Consider the following 17483-nt stretch of genomic DNA (forward strand, 5'->3'; position numbering starts at 1 on the left):
CATAAAGTGTGCAAATAAGGAAAAGTTGAAGCAAGAGAAAGAAATTCACTTATAAGTTAAGAAATTTGTCTCTTTAGTGTTACCACTAATTCTCATAAAGTAATTGTCTCATTTGATTTTGAGATAATATTATGGAGAATTGTGGATTTATTAAGCTCAGTGGGAGTAAATTTATAGTTCAAGTTTAATGTGTCAATTATATTTTATTTAGTCAACAATGATATACTAGTTATGTGAAACCAAGAATATCTCTAATGAAAGTTTAGCGATGAAAGATCTTGGGGACACTTCTTTTGTATTAAGTTTTAGATACCTAGAGATTCCTCTCAAAGTATCCTTCAGATGTCACAAAAGGTTTATATCAATAAAGTTGAAAATAAATTGACATAATAAATTATAGGTGACAATCACTGAGAGAGACTTTCAGTCTCAAATATTGCCCATTAGAAAATTTATAAATTCAGAAAATTAAGTATTTTCCTACGCTTTGTCTATAGGATTTTTATGTATGATCTTATTTATATGCATTTGGAAATAGCATATATAATCAGATTGTTTGGCAGATACTTGAGCAATTCAAAGTTTGAATTGTTGAAAAGCAACCTTAAGGATTATTAAAGAGAACAAGAGAGTTTATGCTCACATCAGAGATATGACAATTTGGAGATCATTTTTGTGTCAGACTCTGACTTTTGGATGTCAGTATATGACATACATCCTAACTCAGGAAATGACTGTAAGTATATATGTCACTTGGTTGAATATCGTTAAAGGCATTGAAAGACCACTCAAGTTATATAGTGACATAATTCAGTCGTATAGTTATTTGATAACAAAGTTTATAAGGTTCATTACCTTATAGATTATTGTTGTTGAATGATAGAACAAGTAGAAAGACAAACTTTATGCTAGCTGATCCGCTATTCAAAGACATGACACATAAGGTCTTTCATATGGTTGTTGTCATTAAGGATGTCTTGGATTAGTTGGAGTCTCTTTTACTTTATGTTCTATACTTTGTTTTGGTATTGATACAGACTTTATGTTATGATTTTCTGCAGAAATAAAGTTCACGAGGTTATATTTATTATAACCATTTCTGTATCATTTTGTGCAAATATTGAATTTGCAAACTTCAGTTTTGATCTCACTAAAGTTTTCAGTTGGATCAGTTGGAAATAGGCATAATTTAAAGATCACATTTCATGAAATTTCCATGCCACTCATCCATATCGATCTATGTCATCAAGTGCATTGGTATGATGGTCGTCGGGGTTCCGTCACGTTATACGTCAGTGACGACAGCCGTGGTGGTCCCATTATTAATGTATGAGGTGGACCAGGTTGTAAGGTTGAAATCTAAAGATAAATAACATTCAGTTGCGCGCCTAAAGAATTCTGATATAATTATTAAGATATGTAGCCCAAGTGGGAGATTGTTGGAATATTTTATTATTTTATTATATTCCAATATCATTTTGTGGGCAAATATCGTAATAATAATTATATTAGCTATTTATCAATTGTGAGCATTAGTTGATTAGTGATCAAATTAAGTAATAAGGCTATTAGATTTCTATTTAGAATATTAATTAATTAATTAATGGATATGGACTCAATATGAGTGGATGTCTGGATGGCCCATTAACGGAATAATGGGAAACCCTAATGGTCATCCAATATAAAATAGGCTATGGTCCCCAATATACCGTACACAGCGAACTCTCTCTTCTCCCCATCTAAAGAGAATTTGAGGCATAAAGGTACCGGTTGAGGAAGAACCAAATAAGCCGCCGCTAACCGTGTTGATGTTGATGTTTCTTTCAGATCACCTCCTCTCTTTATCGTTGTTGTCAAGAGGGCTACCACCAAAGCTTCATATCCAGGTATTCCTAATACCCTATTTCTTAATATCCTTGATAAATCAAACATGTCGTAGATCCAATCATAATCATGTTCAATGCTTTGTTTGCTTCCGCTATTGATTCATAATTGTTGAACATGTTTTATGAAATCTGTTTTTATATTAAGACCTAAATTTTCCAACAAGAGATACTAAAAACATGTGAGTCCCACCAAAAATCCTTTCTCTCCAAAACTGAGAAGAAATGAAAGGGAGCTGTTATATTTTTGTGTGTTTCCTATTATACCCTTCCGTCAATTCCATTAATTTAGCTAAATTGATTTTTTTTTTTTAAATCTGAAAGTGAATTTATAGAATTTTACTTTCATACGTATTCCATTAATGCAGTGTTTCTCTTTTTCTTTCATACGTATTCATACTTTATAGAATTTTACTTTCATATGAATTTAGTGAATTTTTGCTAAAGTGAATTTATAGAATTTTACTGTCAACTCCATTAATGTAGTGTGTTGCTTGTTTTTTTCATACGTATTCATAATACTTTATAGAATTTTACGTTACATATTCTTTTGAAGAAAGAATTTAACGTTCCATATATACCCGTATTTTGTTATTTTGGAAATGTATGCTTTTTTTTTTACAAAAGAAATGTATGCCCCTACTAATTTTAAAAAAAAATTATATATTTCATTGTTTCTTTTATAAAAAAAATAAATTCTATTTGATTAAAATGAGTAGTGAAATTAATTAATTAAATGTATTTAAATAAAATAATAAATTAATTTTGGTTGAAAATGTTATTCAACATAGGGGGGTATTGTAGTACTTTTCAAAACATGTAATACTTCTCTCTTCTATATTTCTTCTCTCTGTCTCTTATACCAAACAACCCCTCAAATCTACTCTATTTCTCACATATTTCTCTCTTCTCATACCCTCTCTCACATATTTCTCTCTTCATAACTTCTCTAGTAAACCAAACACAGCATTAATGCTAGCTACTGTAGATTGTAGAAACAACTTTATTTACCATTGATATAATGCTTTCGAAGTAGTGTCAGTGTGTCACTCATTTAATTAGAGAGTGGTGAGAGTAAAATAAGAATTCTACGTTGAAAAGTGTAAGTGTGTCACTCATTACTCCCTCTGTTTTTTTTAATTGTCACTTTTGGGGTTTTTACACAAACCAAGACAATAATTACATTTTACTACTTTTGATACAACACTTTATATTTTTCATATAATAACCTTCATCATTTAATACTTCCTCCGTTTCAAAATGAGTGTCGTTTTAGCCAATTACACACATATTAAGGAATGGAATAATGTAGTTAAATATCATAGCAATTTTACCAAATTATCCTAATCAACTATTGGTTTATTTTTCATTAAAGAAAAAATAATACTTTGGAAGTAGTGTAACATAGTATTAATTGAAGGGTACAATTGAAAGGAAAAAGTTATTATTGCATTGGAAACTGAAAGCGACATTTATTTTAAAACAAATTTTTTTGGCTAAAAGGACACTCATTTTGAAACGGATGAAATATTTCTTTTCATATATTTCTCTCTCTGCAATAAATAACCAAGGGTAATAAAGGCAAAACAATATTTAATGTTGTAGTGAACTTTGAAAGTGACAGTTAATTGAAAGCAAAAGAATTCTGTAAAAGTGACAATTAAAAAGGAACGGAGAGAATATTTATGTCAAACCAAATCGTAGGGTACAAGGACATTTACTTCAAACCAAATCGTGACCTACTGACCATTGGTTGGTTTAGTTCTTTTTTTATTGAATAAGTGTGAAACCAATGAATAAATGAAGCTTTAAATCAATGGCGGAGAGAGTATTTATGTCAAACCAAATCGTAGGGTACAAGGACATTTATACGGACACTATCCCTTCTTCTTTTCTTTTGTACCATAAAGTTTGTCTGCTGTTGTTGCAAAACTTGAATACCACTGCCTTTATTCACTTAAATGCTGGCTAATGCAGATTGCAAACAACTTAAAACTGCAGATTGGAAAAGCAGGTATAAATAACAATCTCATTTTCTTGTCAAAAAAAAAACAATCTCATTTTGTTTGATCATTCATTGTTCAACCAAAATTAAGCCTCCAAAGTTTATTTCTACGGCAGAGTTGTTACAGTCAACACTACCTTAGACAATGAGATGCTACTAGCTACTGCATATTGGAGATCAGGAGGATTGTTCATACAACTTGAACATTTGCTGAAATAAGGTAACAAACAATGTTATGCTTGTGTTTTTTTTTTTCCTATAAATTGTGGTTGCTCATTCAACCTGAAATCAATATCACCATACACAAATTAGGGTTAAATAACTAAAGGGTCCTTTTAAATATACCAACATTTAATTTTAGTCTCCTTAAAATATTTCTTTTCACATTTTATCTCTTCCATAACAAACAACTTTTTTTTTCATTAAAATTGTTCTTCTAATTTGCACTTAATTTCTTTTAACAATTGTACAGATTTATTTATAGTATTTATATTCTTCATGCATCCATTGTTATAGGTAACAAAAGTTTGTTTAAAAATTAATCAAAGGGGTTTGCTAACTTTTTTTCAACTTAATCAAATATATATCAAAGGGCTTTGCTAACTTAGATCAACAAAAAACATGAGGGTCCAAGTTAGCAAAAATGCACATTTTTATCTGGACAAAAATATATTTCATCTTTATTATTTAAAACTAGTAGCTTAAGGGTTATTTTAATAATTTTCATTAAAACATATTTGTTAACTTACACCAATTTGCTAACTTACACCCACTTTTATTTTATGGCAGATATCTTGAGGGATAGTTTAGTAATTTTTTCTACCTTTTCATTTGGACAAAAATACCCTTCATCTTTTTTTTGGTACAAAAATACCCTTCTTCTTTATTATTTAAAACTAATGGTTTGAGGGTTACTTTAGTAATTTTCATTAAAACATTTGTTAATTACTTGCATCAATTTGTTAACTTAGATCCACTTTTATTTTATAATAATAAATAGCTTGAGGGATAATTTAGTAATTTTCTCGAAAAATTAGGAAACGGTTGTTGGATGTTTTTTATTGAAAAATAAAATTAAATGAAATTTATTAAACTATCTTTTACTTTAAATTGGTTTACACTAGTGAATATTTGTTTTTTTTATTTTTTTCTAAATGAAAAGGTGCACTTTTGGTAACTTGGACCTTCATATTTTTTCGTTGGCCTAAGTTAGAAACCCCCGTATCAAAATATAGTCTTAGCTTTTCAAACTTTTACCTTTAAAACCCTCTGAAATTCAATTTGCAAATCACACCGTATAGCTCAATATTTCATTTTTTAATTATTCTATCTTTTTTAAATGGATTTTTTTTAATTATTCTATCATTTTGTAATTTGTTAATTGTATAAAGCCACCATCCAAATATTTTCTCAACAATTTTGTGTGCAGAACTTGAATATCAATGACCATTTGCCTTATTTCACTTAATGATGGTTACTGCATATTGCAGAAACAGGTGTTATGGTGTCTGCTCCAGAACTTGAATTGGAAAACAACAATATCATTTTGCTTGATCATTCATTCATTCATATACAGTCTAGTTGTTGAGAACCATTTATTATGAAGTTTTTGAGAACTATTAACTAGAAATGGAGAATGAGTTGGTGAAAGTGAAACGCAGAATTGATACAATTGCAGCACATCTTCCGCCTATGGTAATCTAATCTAGTCTGGATATCATGCTCTTTTATCTTCTCCTTACATGCAAACATAACAACTACCACTTTACTATTGCATGTTTGCATTTATGAAAAGTAATATTTAAATAACAATCTCATTATGTTTTGTAAAATTGTTGGAAAGACTGTCTAGTTGTTGAACCATAATTATATTTCTACAACAGAGTTGTTGCAGTAAACACTACCTTATTATGATCTTGATGATGCTAGCTACTGCATATTGGAGAATGATCTTCAACATTTGCTGAAACTTCTGGAAATAAGGTAACAAACATTCATACTTTAAAAGTTTCAGTGGATATTTTAATTAATTTCTTAAGAGTATTACTAGGGTTTATAAATCAACCTGAGTTTTAAACTTTTCTTAAGAGCATTTAGAGAAACCAACTCGAATGGATAAGAATCGAATCAACCAAACATAGTCTATCTGTAAGAAATTTTGTGTTTCAGCCATTTTAATTTTACTTTTCAAAGTAAAGCTTAAAACCTGAAGCCTTCTTCCAAATCAAAATCCTGAAAAATGTCCTCTAATTTCAAGCCTTATAAAAAGGGGAAGTAACAGTGGATTGATACTGACTTAAGTTACAAAAACATCAATATTTTAGAAAGCTACTACTTTGATTAAATAAAAGAGTTTGAAATCCACTATGAAAGGATATGAAAGGATTACTTAATAAGTTTCATCTATATACATTATTAGTTACAAGATCCTATCTGTACACAATATGGCAAAACTATATTATGCCAAACTCCAACAATTTTGTAAATGTTAATGCCTCTGCAGCTTTTGTTTGCTGCAGAACATTAATTGAAGTAATTATTACTCCTAATTCTCTAGATTGAATCTTTAATATTAATTGTGTTAGCTTTTGCAATGGCAGCAGAAATAATAAGTTGAAAAACAGAAAATAGAGGAAAGGAAGTGAAAGAGAAAGGGGCAATAAGAATGTTCAGTTTACTGCAATATCTATCATCCCATCCATACATCTTTCTTACATAGTTATAGCCAAATAGTTAGTAAGGACATAGCCTATACTTAGCTGATGTCGTATGACACAAACCAACTTAACTTGTGCAGAACACCTTACTTGTGCAACAAACTATTACCAACAAAACAAGTTAAAATGATTACACACATAAGCAATAAAGTATTTGAAAAAGATTTATTAGTCGGTTAGTCAACATAAACCAACTTGTGCAGAACACCTTACTTGTGCAACAAAGTATTACCAACAAAACATGTTAAAATGATTACAAACATAAGCAATAAAGTAATATAAATAATAAAGTAATCGAAAAAGTTTTATTAGTCAGTTAGTCAACATATTGGATGGACTCCCTGTTTCAAATTTCTTTGATGAAAAACTTGTCATCAATTAAGCATCAATTTTCAAATAAACTGACTTCGAATGAAGAAAATCTTCCTACACACAAAAAAAAAAAAATAACAAACATATATATGCCTAACTTTGATCTATTGAAATTTATTTAGATGGCGAGTTTTCTGACTGATTTGACGAAGCCTTATGTGGATAAACTGCTTTGTATTATGTTTAAGAGAAATTTTTACTCCAGTCATGTTGGTTTTACTTTTCAAACTGAAGCTTAAACCTTGAAGCCTGATTCCAAGTCAAAATCCTAAAAAACATCATAAGCAGTCAATTTAACCAAGTAGCCGTCTAATTTCAAGCATTAACAAATGAGAAATAACAGTGGATTGATATTTCAGAAAGCTACTACATTGATTAGATGAAAGAGTTTGATATCCACCATGAAACATTGATTACTTAATAAGTTGCAACTATGCAACATGGCAAAACTATATTATGCCAAACCCCTGCAGCTTTTGTTTGTTCGAGAAAAGATTGTTCAAAAGTATGTACTGACAACAGTTATAACATATAGGTAGAAAACAATCTCATGGTAGATATTTTATGTATATTTATGTATTTTTTTCTTCTGTTATTTTCTCAGATTTTCTATTGGTATATGATTTCCATTTTCGTTCTTCACTCCACTTTTCTACATGATCATTTTTTTCATAACTTTTTTTTTTAAAGGAATTTTTTCATAACTTGTTTATTGTTTTCAAAGATTAATTGGGCATTTAGATATCATTGTTTGAACTTTCTCACATATTTGTTTGAATAAGCGAAAAAAATTCTTTGATGAAAAGTGTGTCATCAAATATCATTGTTCACATAAACAGACTCTGAAAATCATATCAACCATTTTATTTTTCAATACACACACATATGCCTAACTTTGATCTATTCAAATTTATTTAGATGGCGAGTTTTCTGACTGATTTAGCGAAGCCATATGTGGAGAAATTAATAAATGGGGCGATAGCACAATCAAGTTATATATGTTGCTTCTCGTGCATTGCTAAGGATTTTGAAGAAGAAAGAGCTAGGCTAGAAGTCGAAAGGACAACTGTTAAGCAACGTGTTGATGTGGCAACCAGTAGAGGAGAAGATGTTCAAGCTAATACTCTTTCTTGGGAAGAAGAAGCTGATAAGCTCATTCAAGAAGACACCAAAACAAAACAAAGATGTCTTTTTGGATTTTGTCCCCATATCATATGGCGATATAAAAGGGGAATGGAACTGACAAATAAGAAGGAGCAAATTAAAAGATTAATTGAAACTGGAAAGCAACTTTCAATTGGACTTCCTGCTCGTCTTCCAGGTGTTGAACGTTATTCATCCCAACACTATATTCCTTTTAAAAGCAGGGAATCCAAATACAAAGAGCTTTTGGATGCATTGAAAGATGACAACAATTATATAATCGGGTTGCAAGGGATGGGGGGCACAGGAAAAACTACATTGGCCAAAGAAGTTGGTAAGGAACTTGAGCAGACCAAACAATTTACTCGAATCATTGACACGGCAGTGTCATTTTCTCCTGATATCAAAAAGATTCAAGATGATATTGCTGGACCCTAGGGATTGAAATTTGATGACTGTAGTGAATCAAACCGACCCAAAAAACTATGGAGCAGATTAACCAATGGTGAGAAGATTCTTCTAATATTGGATGATCTGTGGGGAGATATCGATTTTAATGAAATAGGGATTCCATACTGTGACAATCACAAAGGCTGTAGAATTCTTGTAACCACGCGCAATTTGTGGGTGTGCAAAAGATTAGGATGCAATAAGATAGTCCAACTGAATCTCTTATCAAAAGAAGACGCTTGGATCATGTTCCAAATGCATGCTGGTCTAAGCAAAACTTCAACTAAAAATTTGCTCGAAAAGGGCCGTAAAATTGCAAATGAATGCAAAGAGTTACCGATTGCAATTGCTGCTATAGCCAGTAGTTTGAAGGGTGAACAACGTCGGGAAGAGTGGGATTTGGTTTTAAATTCCTTGCAGAAACATATTTCCTTGCACGGTGTTGATACTGAACTCCTTACAATTTATAAATGCTTTCAAGTGAGCTATGATAATTTGAAGAATGAAATTGCCAAGAGACTATTCCTCATGTGTTCTGTATTTCGAGAAGATGAAAAAATTTATACTGAAATACTAACCAGAATTTGCATAGGAGCAAGCATTTTTGGGGAAGATTGTGGCAACTACGAAAATGCTCGAAATCAATTTGTTATATCCAGAAATAAACTTATAGATTCTTGTTTATTATTGGAGGTCGATCAAAGAATAGTGAAAATGCATGACCTGGTTCGTGATGCAGCCCAATGGATAGCGAACAAAGAGATTCAAACAGTGAAGTTGTATGATAAAAATCAAAAGGCAATGGTTGAAAGGGAGGCAAATATTAAATATTTGTTATGTGAAGTAAAGCTTAAAGACGTGTTTTCCTTTAAGCTTGATGGTTCCAAGCTTGAGATTCTAATTGTCACTCTGCATAAGGATGAAGATTGTCAGAATGTGAAAATCCAAGTCCTGAACTCATTTTTTGAAAATATTATGGACCTTAGAGTTTTTTATTTAATCTATGATCATTATCCTCAACTAGCTCTATCATTACCTCATTCAATTCAGTCATTGAAGAATATTCGATCTCTTCTCTTTACAGGTGTCAATTTGGGTGACATCTCTATTTTGGGAAACCTGCAAAGCCTTGAGACTCTTGATTTAGATGGTTGTAAAATTGATGAATTGCATCATGGAATCACAAAACTAGAGAAACTGAAATTATTGAACTTGGAAGATTGTGGAATTGCAAGGAATAATCCTTTTGAAGTGATTGAAGGATGCTCATCACTTGAAGAGTTGTATTTCATAGGTAGTTTTAATGATTTTTGCCGAGAAATAACTTTCCCGAAATTGCAAAGGTTTGATATCGGTGAATTTTCGAACTTAGTGGATAAATCATCATTGAAGGGCGTGTCTGATCTTGTATACAAAGATGATGTTTTCCTATCTGAAACAACACTCAAGTATTGTATGCAAGAAGCAGAGGTTCTTAGACTAAGAAGAATCGAGGGGGAATGGAAAAACATCATACCTGAGATTGTTCCCATGGATCAAGGTATGAATGATATAGTTGAGCTTACTTTAAGATCCATTTCACAATTACAGTGCCTCATTGACACTAAGCACACTGAATCTCAAGTGTCAAAAGTCTTCTCCAAGTTGGTTGTACTAAAGCTTGAAGGAATGGATAATTTGGAAGAATTGTTCAACGGTCCTCTTTCCTTTGACTCTATGAATAGCTTAGAGAAGTTGACCATCAATAATTGTGAACGTTTGAAAAGCTTATTTAAGTGCAACCTAAACCTATTCAATCTAAAGAGTGTGAAATTTTCAAGATGCCCAATGTTGATCTCCTTATTTCAACTGTCAACTGCTGTTAGCCTAGTGTCGTTGGAGAGATTGGAAATAAAGGACTGTGGATGTCTTGAATACATTATAGATGAAAGAGAAGGGCAGGAATCGAGAGGTGAAATAGTTGATGATAATGAAAGCACAAGTCAAGGTTCAATGTTTCAGAAACTAAAAGTTCTTAGTATTTTGAAGTGTCCAAGAATTGAAATAATGCTTCCGTTTCAATCTTCTCATGATCTTCCAGCACTAGAATCCATCACAATAAAAACTTGTGATAAGCTGAAATACATATTTGGCCAAGATGTCCAGCTTGGTTCCCTCAAAGAATTGGAGCTTCGTGACATACCGAATTTCATTGACATTTTCCCAGAATGTAATCGTACAATGTGTTTGTCCATTAAGAAGCCATCTTCCATTTCTGGAGATGCTTCCGAGCCACAAGAACAATCAGAACCAATCAAATGCAATATATATTGTTGTGGTAAAAAATATGGGCACAGATTGAGGAGTACCACAAGGACTAAAACCCCATTGGTTTCTAAGGATCAACCGCAGGACAATTTAATGGTAACCCTCTTACCTTCTATTTCTTCTGTGATGTTATTTTTTGTAATTTTTTAATACATACCATTAATCTCTGAAGCATGGAGGTACACGTACGGTGCTTATGGTTCTTCATTTTAGTTTATTATTCTATTGTGAGCGAAAATTGCGACTCTCTCTTATTTATTAATAATATAATATTATATGTGCATAGGAGTTTTTTGTGGTTGTAAACAACTAAAAAAAAAATTACTATTTAAACTTTTATTGTTATCTTTTTATAATAAATTGAAGAATTTAGCCCTCTCATGTTATATTATATAGCAAAACTCATGATTTTATTGACATAGCCGTTCTATACTTTTTTTAAAAATAGACGTATTCTTGTACCGGTACTCGTATCGTACTGGGTACTGCACCGGTACCTATGCAACATAGCTATTGATACAATTTATTATTTGAAAAAAAAATATTTTTAAATTCATTTTATTAGACATCCAATGCTTGAAGATTACTATTAATGTACATTTTTTATTTGGGTAGAAATAAGAGATTGTTTAACTTTTATTTTTATTTGGATTGGATGACATGATTGCAGAAATCAAATTCATATTGCCTTAACATATGGGAACGTGCTCAATGTCTTTCAATACCATCATATATCTTGTGCAATATTAAAGAGATTACACTGTCGAATATTTCGAAGATGAAATCAGTATTCATCCTATCCATTGCTCCAAGAATGTTGTTGGAGACTCTGTCCATTGACAACTGTGATGAATTGAAGCACATTATAATAGACATGGGAGATCATGACAACACTGTTGGCAATAACTGGGGCACTGTCTTCCCAAAATTAACAACGGCCCGTGTTTATAATTGCGTGCAATTGGAATACATAATTGGACACTTCAATGATGATGATCAAAACCACACTGAGATTCCTCTTCATCTTCCAGTATTGGAGACCTTCGTTCTTCGCAATCTGCCAAGTTTAGTCGCATTGTGTCCCAAACAATATCACACAACATTTCCACCTTTGAAACATCTTCAACTCAATAACTGCGGGGACAGTAAAATCATCAAGGTATCCCTATTTTGTATATCTTTGTTGTTTGTGAATCTAAACTTGATGATTTTATGTCATCATATACTTTTAAATGATTTTTTTATAAAAATTTCCTCCACATAAGTTTCTCTATTTTTGTTACTTTTTATATTTTGATGTTTAAAAAGTTCATATTTCATTCATCTTATGCTAAACAAAAATTGTGGAGCAACATTGAATAATGTTCAAATCATACCTATAAAAAACATTAAAAAAATTAAAATTCAAAAGATGATTAAACATGTTTGGTTTCATCACAAACTGTTTGTAGGATAATTTTGTAAGAATTGAAAAATGCAGTTTTTTGATGATGGGGACAAAAAACAAAACAATAATTTTATGTTAGCTAAAAACATGTTTAATTTTTTAGGGTGTCTCTAATATGAACCTCTTAAATTTGGTTCAAAGGTGGCTTACCATATTTAGTAAACAATGACATTTATACCGATAAAATATGAAGAGGTTCATATTCCTCTGATGTTGGACGGAAGATGGTGTGAGGAATAGAGTGAAAGAAGTATTCTAGATATGAATAATTTTTAGGTGCGAAAACTAAGTATTATATTACAGGAATTGAATGATGTACAACCACTAATGTGTTTATATAGTAAATTTTAAACTTACTATACTTCAATGAAACGACAAGGAAGAAAATAAAAGTTAACAATAGTTATCTATAAAAGTTGAACTCTATGAAGTTTTAAGAATTCAAATTTATTCATAATTGACACTAAACTAAATAGATTATCAATATTTTTTTTAATAGCATCTCTCTTTGAATCAAACAAAATTGTTTGACGTAGTCAAATAATATATTAATGGGCTAGCTTCATATAGGGCTGGCAATGAACCGAACCAACTCGAAAATAGTTCGAAATTCGATTCGACAATTAACTCGTTGAACTTGGTTCATGAACCAAATGAGCTGAACTTGAGTTCAAAATGAAGTTCGTTAACTAAACGAGCCGAACTTGAACTATATATAGTTCGACTCGTTTGGTTCATGAGCTGACTCGATAATATATATATCCTCTTAAATATACATATATATTGGAAGCAGAAAAGTATTTTGAGAATATTCTCATTGCTTATTTATGTTGATTTTATTTGTGCTAGTTCTTGTGTAGTTTTAAGTTTCTCCAATATCCTTATTTTCCTTACTCATAGCATCCTTAATTAAAACCAATTTTGCATGAGAATTGATATAAATTTGGTAATAGGATGAGCCAAATTAGTCTGACGATGGATGAATGATTTTATATTCACATCATAATTATGTTTTCTTTTTACTATTCCAATAACTTTGTTATAAAAAATCATATTCCTGCAAAACAATTAAAAAACTAAACTGAAAGTAAAAGGAACTGAATATAGTCTAGTCTACACTATGAGGTTTGCAAATGTAATATACATAACTGATGTCCCACATCGAAAGTTTAATAAGTAAAGGAATGAAAATTGGCTATAAATAAAAGCAAAAGAAGAGAGTGCAGCGCATTGGTAGAGTATTTGGTCTTATAATGACCAACCCACAATCAAATGCAGTTAATATTTTTTTTGGGACTTGTAGTAAATTATGTTACTATTTGGGCTTTAAATTGTGAGGCTCTATGTTAAAAGGCTTTTAAATTTAAATGAACCTAACGAGCCGAGCCAAGTTGTTCGTGAACTACAACTGAGTCGAACTCGAGCTAAAAAAAAGGTTCGTTTTGAACTCGAGTCGAGTTTCGAACTGAACCAATTCTTATCGAGTCGAGTCGAGCTCAGATGAGTTCGGTTCGACTCGACTCATTCCCAGCCCTAGCTTCATATAAAAACTACGTTAATTATTCAAGATTTTTTTCTTTTGGGGGTAACCAATGATACCAATTGTTATGAAGCCCTTCGTCCTAGTCTACGAGCCTGTTTGGAGCAAAGGGAATGGGCCCCACTTTTTTCTCCTTTACTTCTTCTTAAAAGCAAAAGGAGGGCCAAACACAAATTGAAAGAAGCTCTACATAAAATAAGGAACTTTTTTTTAGTGAACAAAAACAATGAAGATGGAGCCTGAAAAAAAGTTAAAAATATCAACTTTTCAAAAACTTTCGCCTCCTTTTTTCTTTGATCCTCCTTCGATACCCAACTCCAACTATTTTTATATTTTCATTTTAATACTGGAAACGTTGGTAGCTAACAACATATACACAATAAATAAAAATGACTCTCTTTTTTCTTTATGATATTACTTTCTGCTAACGATGTATACACATCTTATGCTATATATATTAATATTATAACAACGATTGTTTCTTTCAAAAACAAAAAAAAAACGATTGTTTTTTATAAATGATAATAAAGAACTATGTTATTTTTAAGGGGATAAAGAACTATGTTATAGTATTATCTTTTTAAAAAAGATATTGTAACTTAGAATATGCAATCATATTTAATTTGAAATATAGTATAAGAGAATATAATATTATAGTCATATTTAGAAAATGGTTAAATGTTACAAAATAATTATTTAATAATAGCCATTCACTGTTATATTTTTTTTTTACAAAATATAATATTATAGTTTTTTTAGAAGATATAATATTATAGTTATAACCTATAGATAATATTCCCTCAAAAAAAAATATAGATAATATATTATTAAATTATTTTTAAATAATTATTCTTGTAAATTATTTGATGAGTTCGACCAATCAAGACAGGTGTGAAAAATCCAATAAATAAATAATCTTTCGTTTTTCATGGAAAATGAATTCTTTTTCATATCATGGAAATTCAATTCTTTTTCATATAATGAATTATAAATATTATTCATTTTTATATAGAATTAACTTCAAAAAATGTTACAAGAATTGATATTTCTTTTCTAAAATTTTCAGTCATTGATAATATCACCCAAAAAAAAATTACCAAAAAAATATAGTATGACAACGATCAATGTTTTTTCTTAATATTTCACAACTACTTGGAACTTTTTAAAATAATTTGTAAGCTAACAAGACAATTATTACCAAACAACTTTTACTTTATTTTTAAAGCTCTTCCTTTTAACTTTAGTTTTAAAGTAACTTTTAGACCTTAAAAAAGTCAGGCCAAACACACCCTACATCTTATACGAAAATGTGAATGTGGGGGTTGATTCAATGGAGGAACATATGAAAGAAGAGGATAGGATTTTTTTTTAACGAATGGAGGAAGGATAGCAGATTGAAAAACAAAAGGGTTGGAGTGTTGAAAATTAAATAACAATATTAATTAAATTAAATAATGTAGTACTTTATTTTGGTTACATTATAATGTAATAATTTAATCCATAGCCTTTTATCATCTATATTGTACTTACAGGACTTTGTTATTCTTATTATATGCATTGTGTTTATTTCCCATTCATTTATTGCAGGAATTGAGTGGGAATGTGGATCATTTTATCCCTTTGGAGAGTCTCACAGTAAAGAATAACTCCAAAGTTGAAAGTATCATTTGTCTGAATGAAATACATGAACAACAAATGAACTTAGCTTTGAAAGACATTGATTTGGATGTTCTGCCTATGATGACATGCCTTTTTGTGGGTCCCAAAAATTCGTTTTCCTTCCAAAACCTTGAAAGGTTAACAATCAAGCGATGTGAAAAATTGAAAATTGTTTTCTCCACTTCTATAATAAGGTGTCTAGTAGAGCTGTATGTTCTGAGAGTTGAAGAATGCAAAGAGTTGAAGCATATTATTGAAGATGATCTCGAGAATAAAAAACCCTCAAATGTTATGTCTACAACAAAGACATGCTTTCCAAAGCTAGGAACACTTGTTGTAGCAAAGTGCAACAAGTTGAAATATGTCTTTCCAATTTCCATATGTAAAGACCTTCCTGAGCTATATTATCTGAGAATTGAAGAATGCCATGAGTTGAGGCATATTATTGAAGATGATTTGGAGAATAAAAAATCCTCAAATTTTATGTCTACAACAAAGACATGCTTCCCAATGCTAAAAACACTTGTTGTAGGAAAGTGCAACAAGTTGAAATATGTGTTTCCGATCTCCATATGTAAAGAGCTTTCTGCGCTAAATTATCTGATCATAAGAGAAGCAGATGAGTTAGAGGAAATATTTGTAAGTGAAGGTGATGATCACAAAGTGGAGATTCCAAATCTACAATTTGTAGTAGAATGCAAAGATGATTGGGAGAGTAAAAAACCCTCAAAGACATGCTTCCCAAAGCTAGGAACACTTGTTGTAGAAAAGTGCAACAAGTTGAACCATGTCTTTCCAATCTCCGTATCTAAAGAGCTTCCCAATTTAGGGGCTCTAGTGATAAGAGAAGCAGATGAGCTAGAGGAAATATTTGTAAGTGAAGGTGATGATCACAAAGTGAAGATTCCAAATCTGAAAGTTGTAATATTTGAAAATCTACCAAGCCTCTACCATGACCAGGGAATTCAATTTCAAGCTGTAAAATATCGTTTCGTACAGAATTGTCAAAAACTATCTCTGGCTTCAGCATCAACACCAGACTTCGAAAATGATATTTCTGCTTCATATTTTCGCAACGGTACAGACTCTATCCAATATTTTTAAAAACTATTACATGTTGACTATAAATAATTACATATCATGCATTAATGTTGTTAAAGGTTATAAACAATTGAATCTTCTAAAGTAGCGATATCAGGTATGCCTGCATAAGTATTTCTACAATGTAGTGACCTATCTAATAGAAGCTTTAATTTTATGTAAAGTATAATTATTAGGTAGATAGATAAACAATATTGTGCATGTTTAAACTTAAAAATGATGATATACAATTGAAAGCGGAAGTTTTTATTTTATTATGCTTGAGTTACTATATAAGGATGTTAATCTTTATTATACTTTGCTGTAGATTTTGAATTGTTTAACTATTGGAAGACTCTGTTTAAACAATTACAAAGAGAGACCAAAGGCCACGATAGTGGTAATGAAAATCCTAGTCCACAAACCACGAAAGATTTTGCGGTTGGGATTGAAGTTCAAACAGCATTGGAACACAAGTTGACTTCTCGACAGGTAAATACTAATAAATATTTTGAGGTTAGGATTGAAGTCCAGAAATCCTGTGCTTATCACTTCTGAATCCAATCACAATGACAATATATTTGAATCAAGCATGCTATTCTTTTGTGCATATAAAAATGAAAGAAACACCAGAGATGGAGAATGAACTTATTGAAAATGTTCCTGATTTAGAGATACCAACAAACTTAAAAGTGATTTCTAGGCCATGTTTGAATTGAGTTAGATGTTTAATGGATGTAATTAATAGCTGAAGATCATTAATGCTTATGTTCTTGTTACAGGAGTTGATGAATGAACAATCAATGGACCAACAACGTTCACTTGGAGAAACTGATACTGCCGTCAAACCTTCTCAGGTAAATCATGTAATATCGTACCA

At 30.9% G+C, this 17483-nt stretch overlaps 2 protein-coding genes across 8 annotated transcripts in view; both read left to right on the forward strand.

Annotated features, from left to right (window-relative positions):
- Positions 1-17483, forward strand: part of LOC146939350 (uncharacterized) — a 125484-nt gene that overhangs the window by 84258 nt on the left and 23743 nt on the right. For 5 of the 7 annotated variants that reach the window (XM_085757431.1, XM_085757432.1, XM_085757433.1 and 2 more), the window contains exons 5-7: positions 15452-16601; positions 16932-17095; positions 17386-17460. In XM_085757431.1, the coding sequence (XP_085613557.1) occupies positions 15452-16601; positions 16932-17095; positions 17386-17460 (1389 nt within the window). Of the gene's footprint in view, positions 1-8667; positions 10974-11547; positions 12037-15451; positions 16602-16931; positions 17096-17385; positions 17461-17483 lie in introns of those variants that run through there. The other 2 variants (XM_085757435.1, XM_085757436.1) reach the window with 2 other exon arrangements.
- On the forward strand, positions 5453-8558 carry LOC146939351 (disease resistance protein SUMM2-like). The gene is made up of 3 exons (XM_085757438.1): positions 5453-5583; positions 5772-5871; positions 7896-8558. The coding sequence occupies exon 3, from the start codon at positions 7896-7898 to the stop codon at positions 8556-8558; it is 663 nt and encodes a 220-aa protein (XP_085613564.1). The 5' UTR covers positions 5453-5583; positions 5772-5871.

This window comes from Medicago sativa, chromosome 3 (genome assembly GCF_051527215.1).
Source record: "Medicago sativa cultivar Bolivia chromosome 3, Bolivia_mono, whole genome shotgun sequence".
In the NCBI taxonomy this organism is placed as follows: domain Eukaryota; kingdom Viridiplantae; phylum Streptophyta; class Magnoliopsida; order Fabales; family Fabaceae; genus Medicago; species Medicago sativa.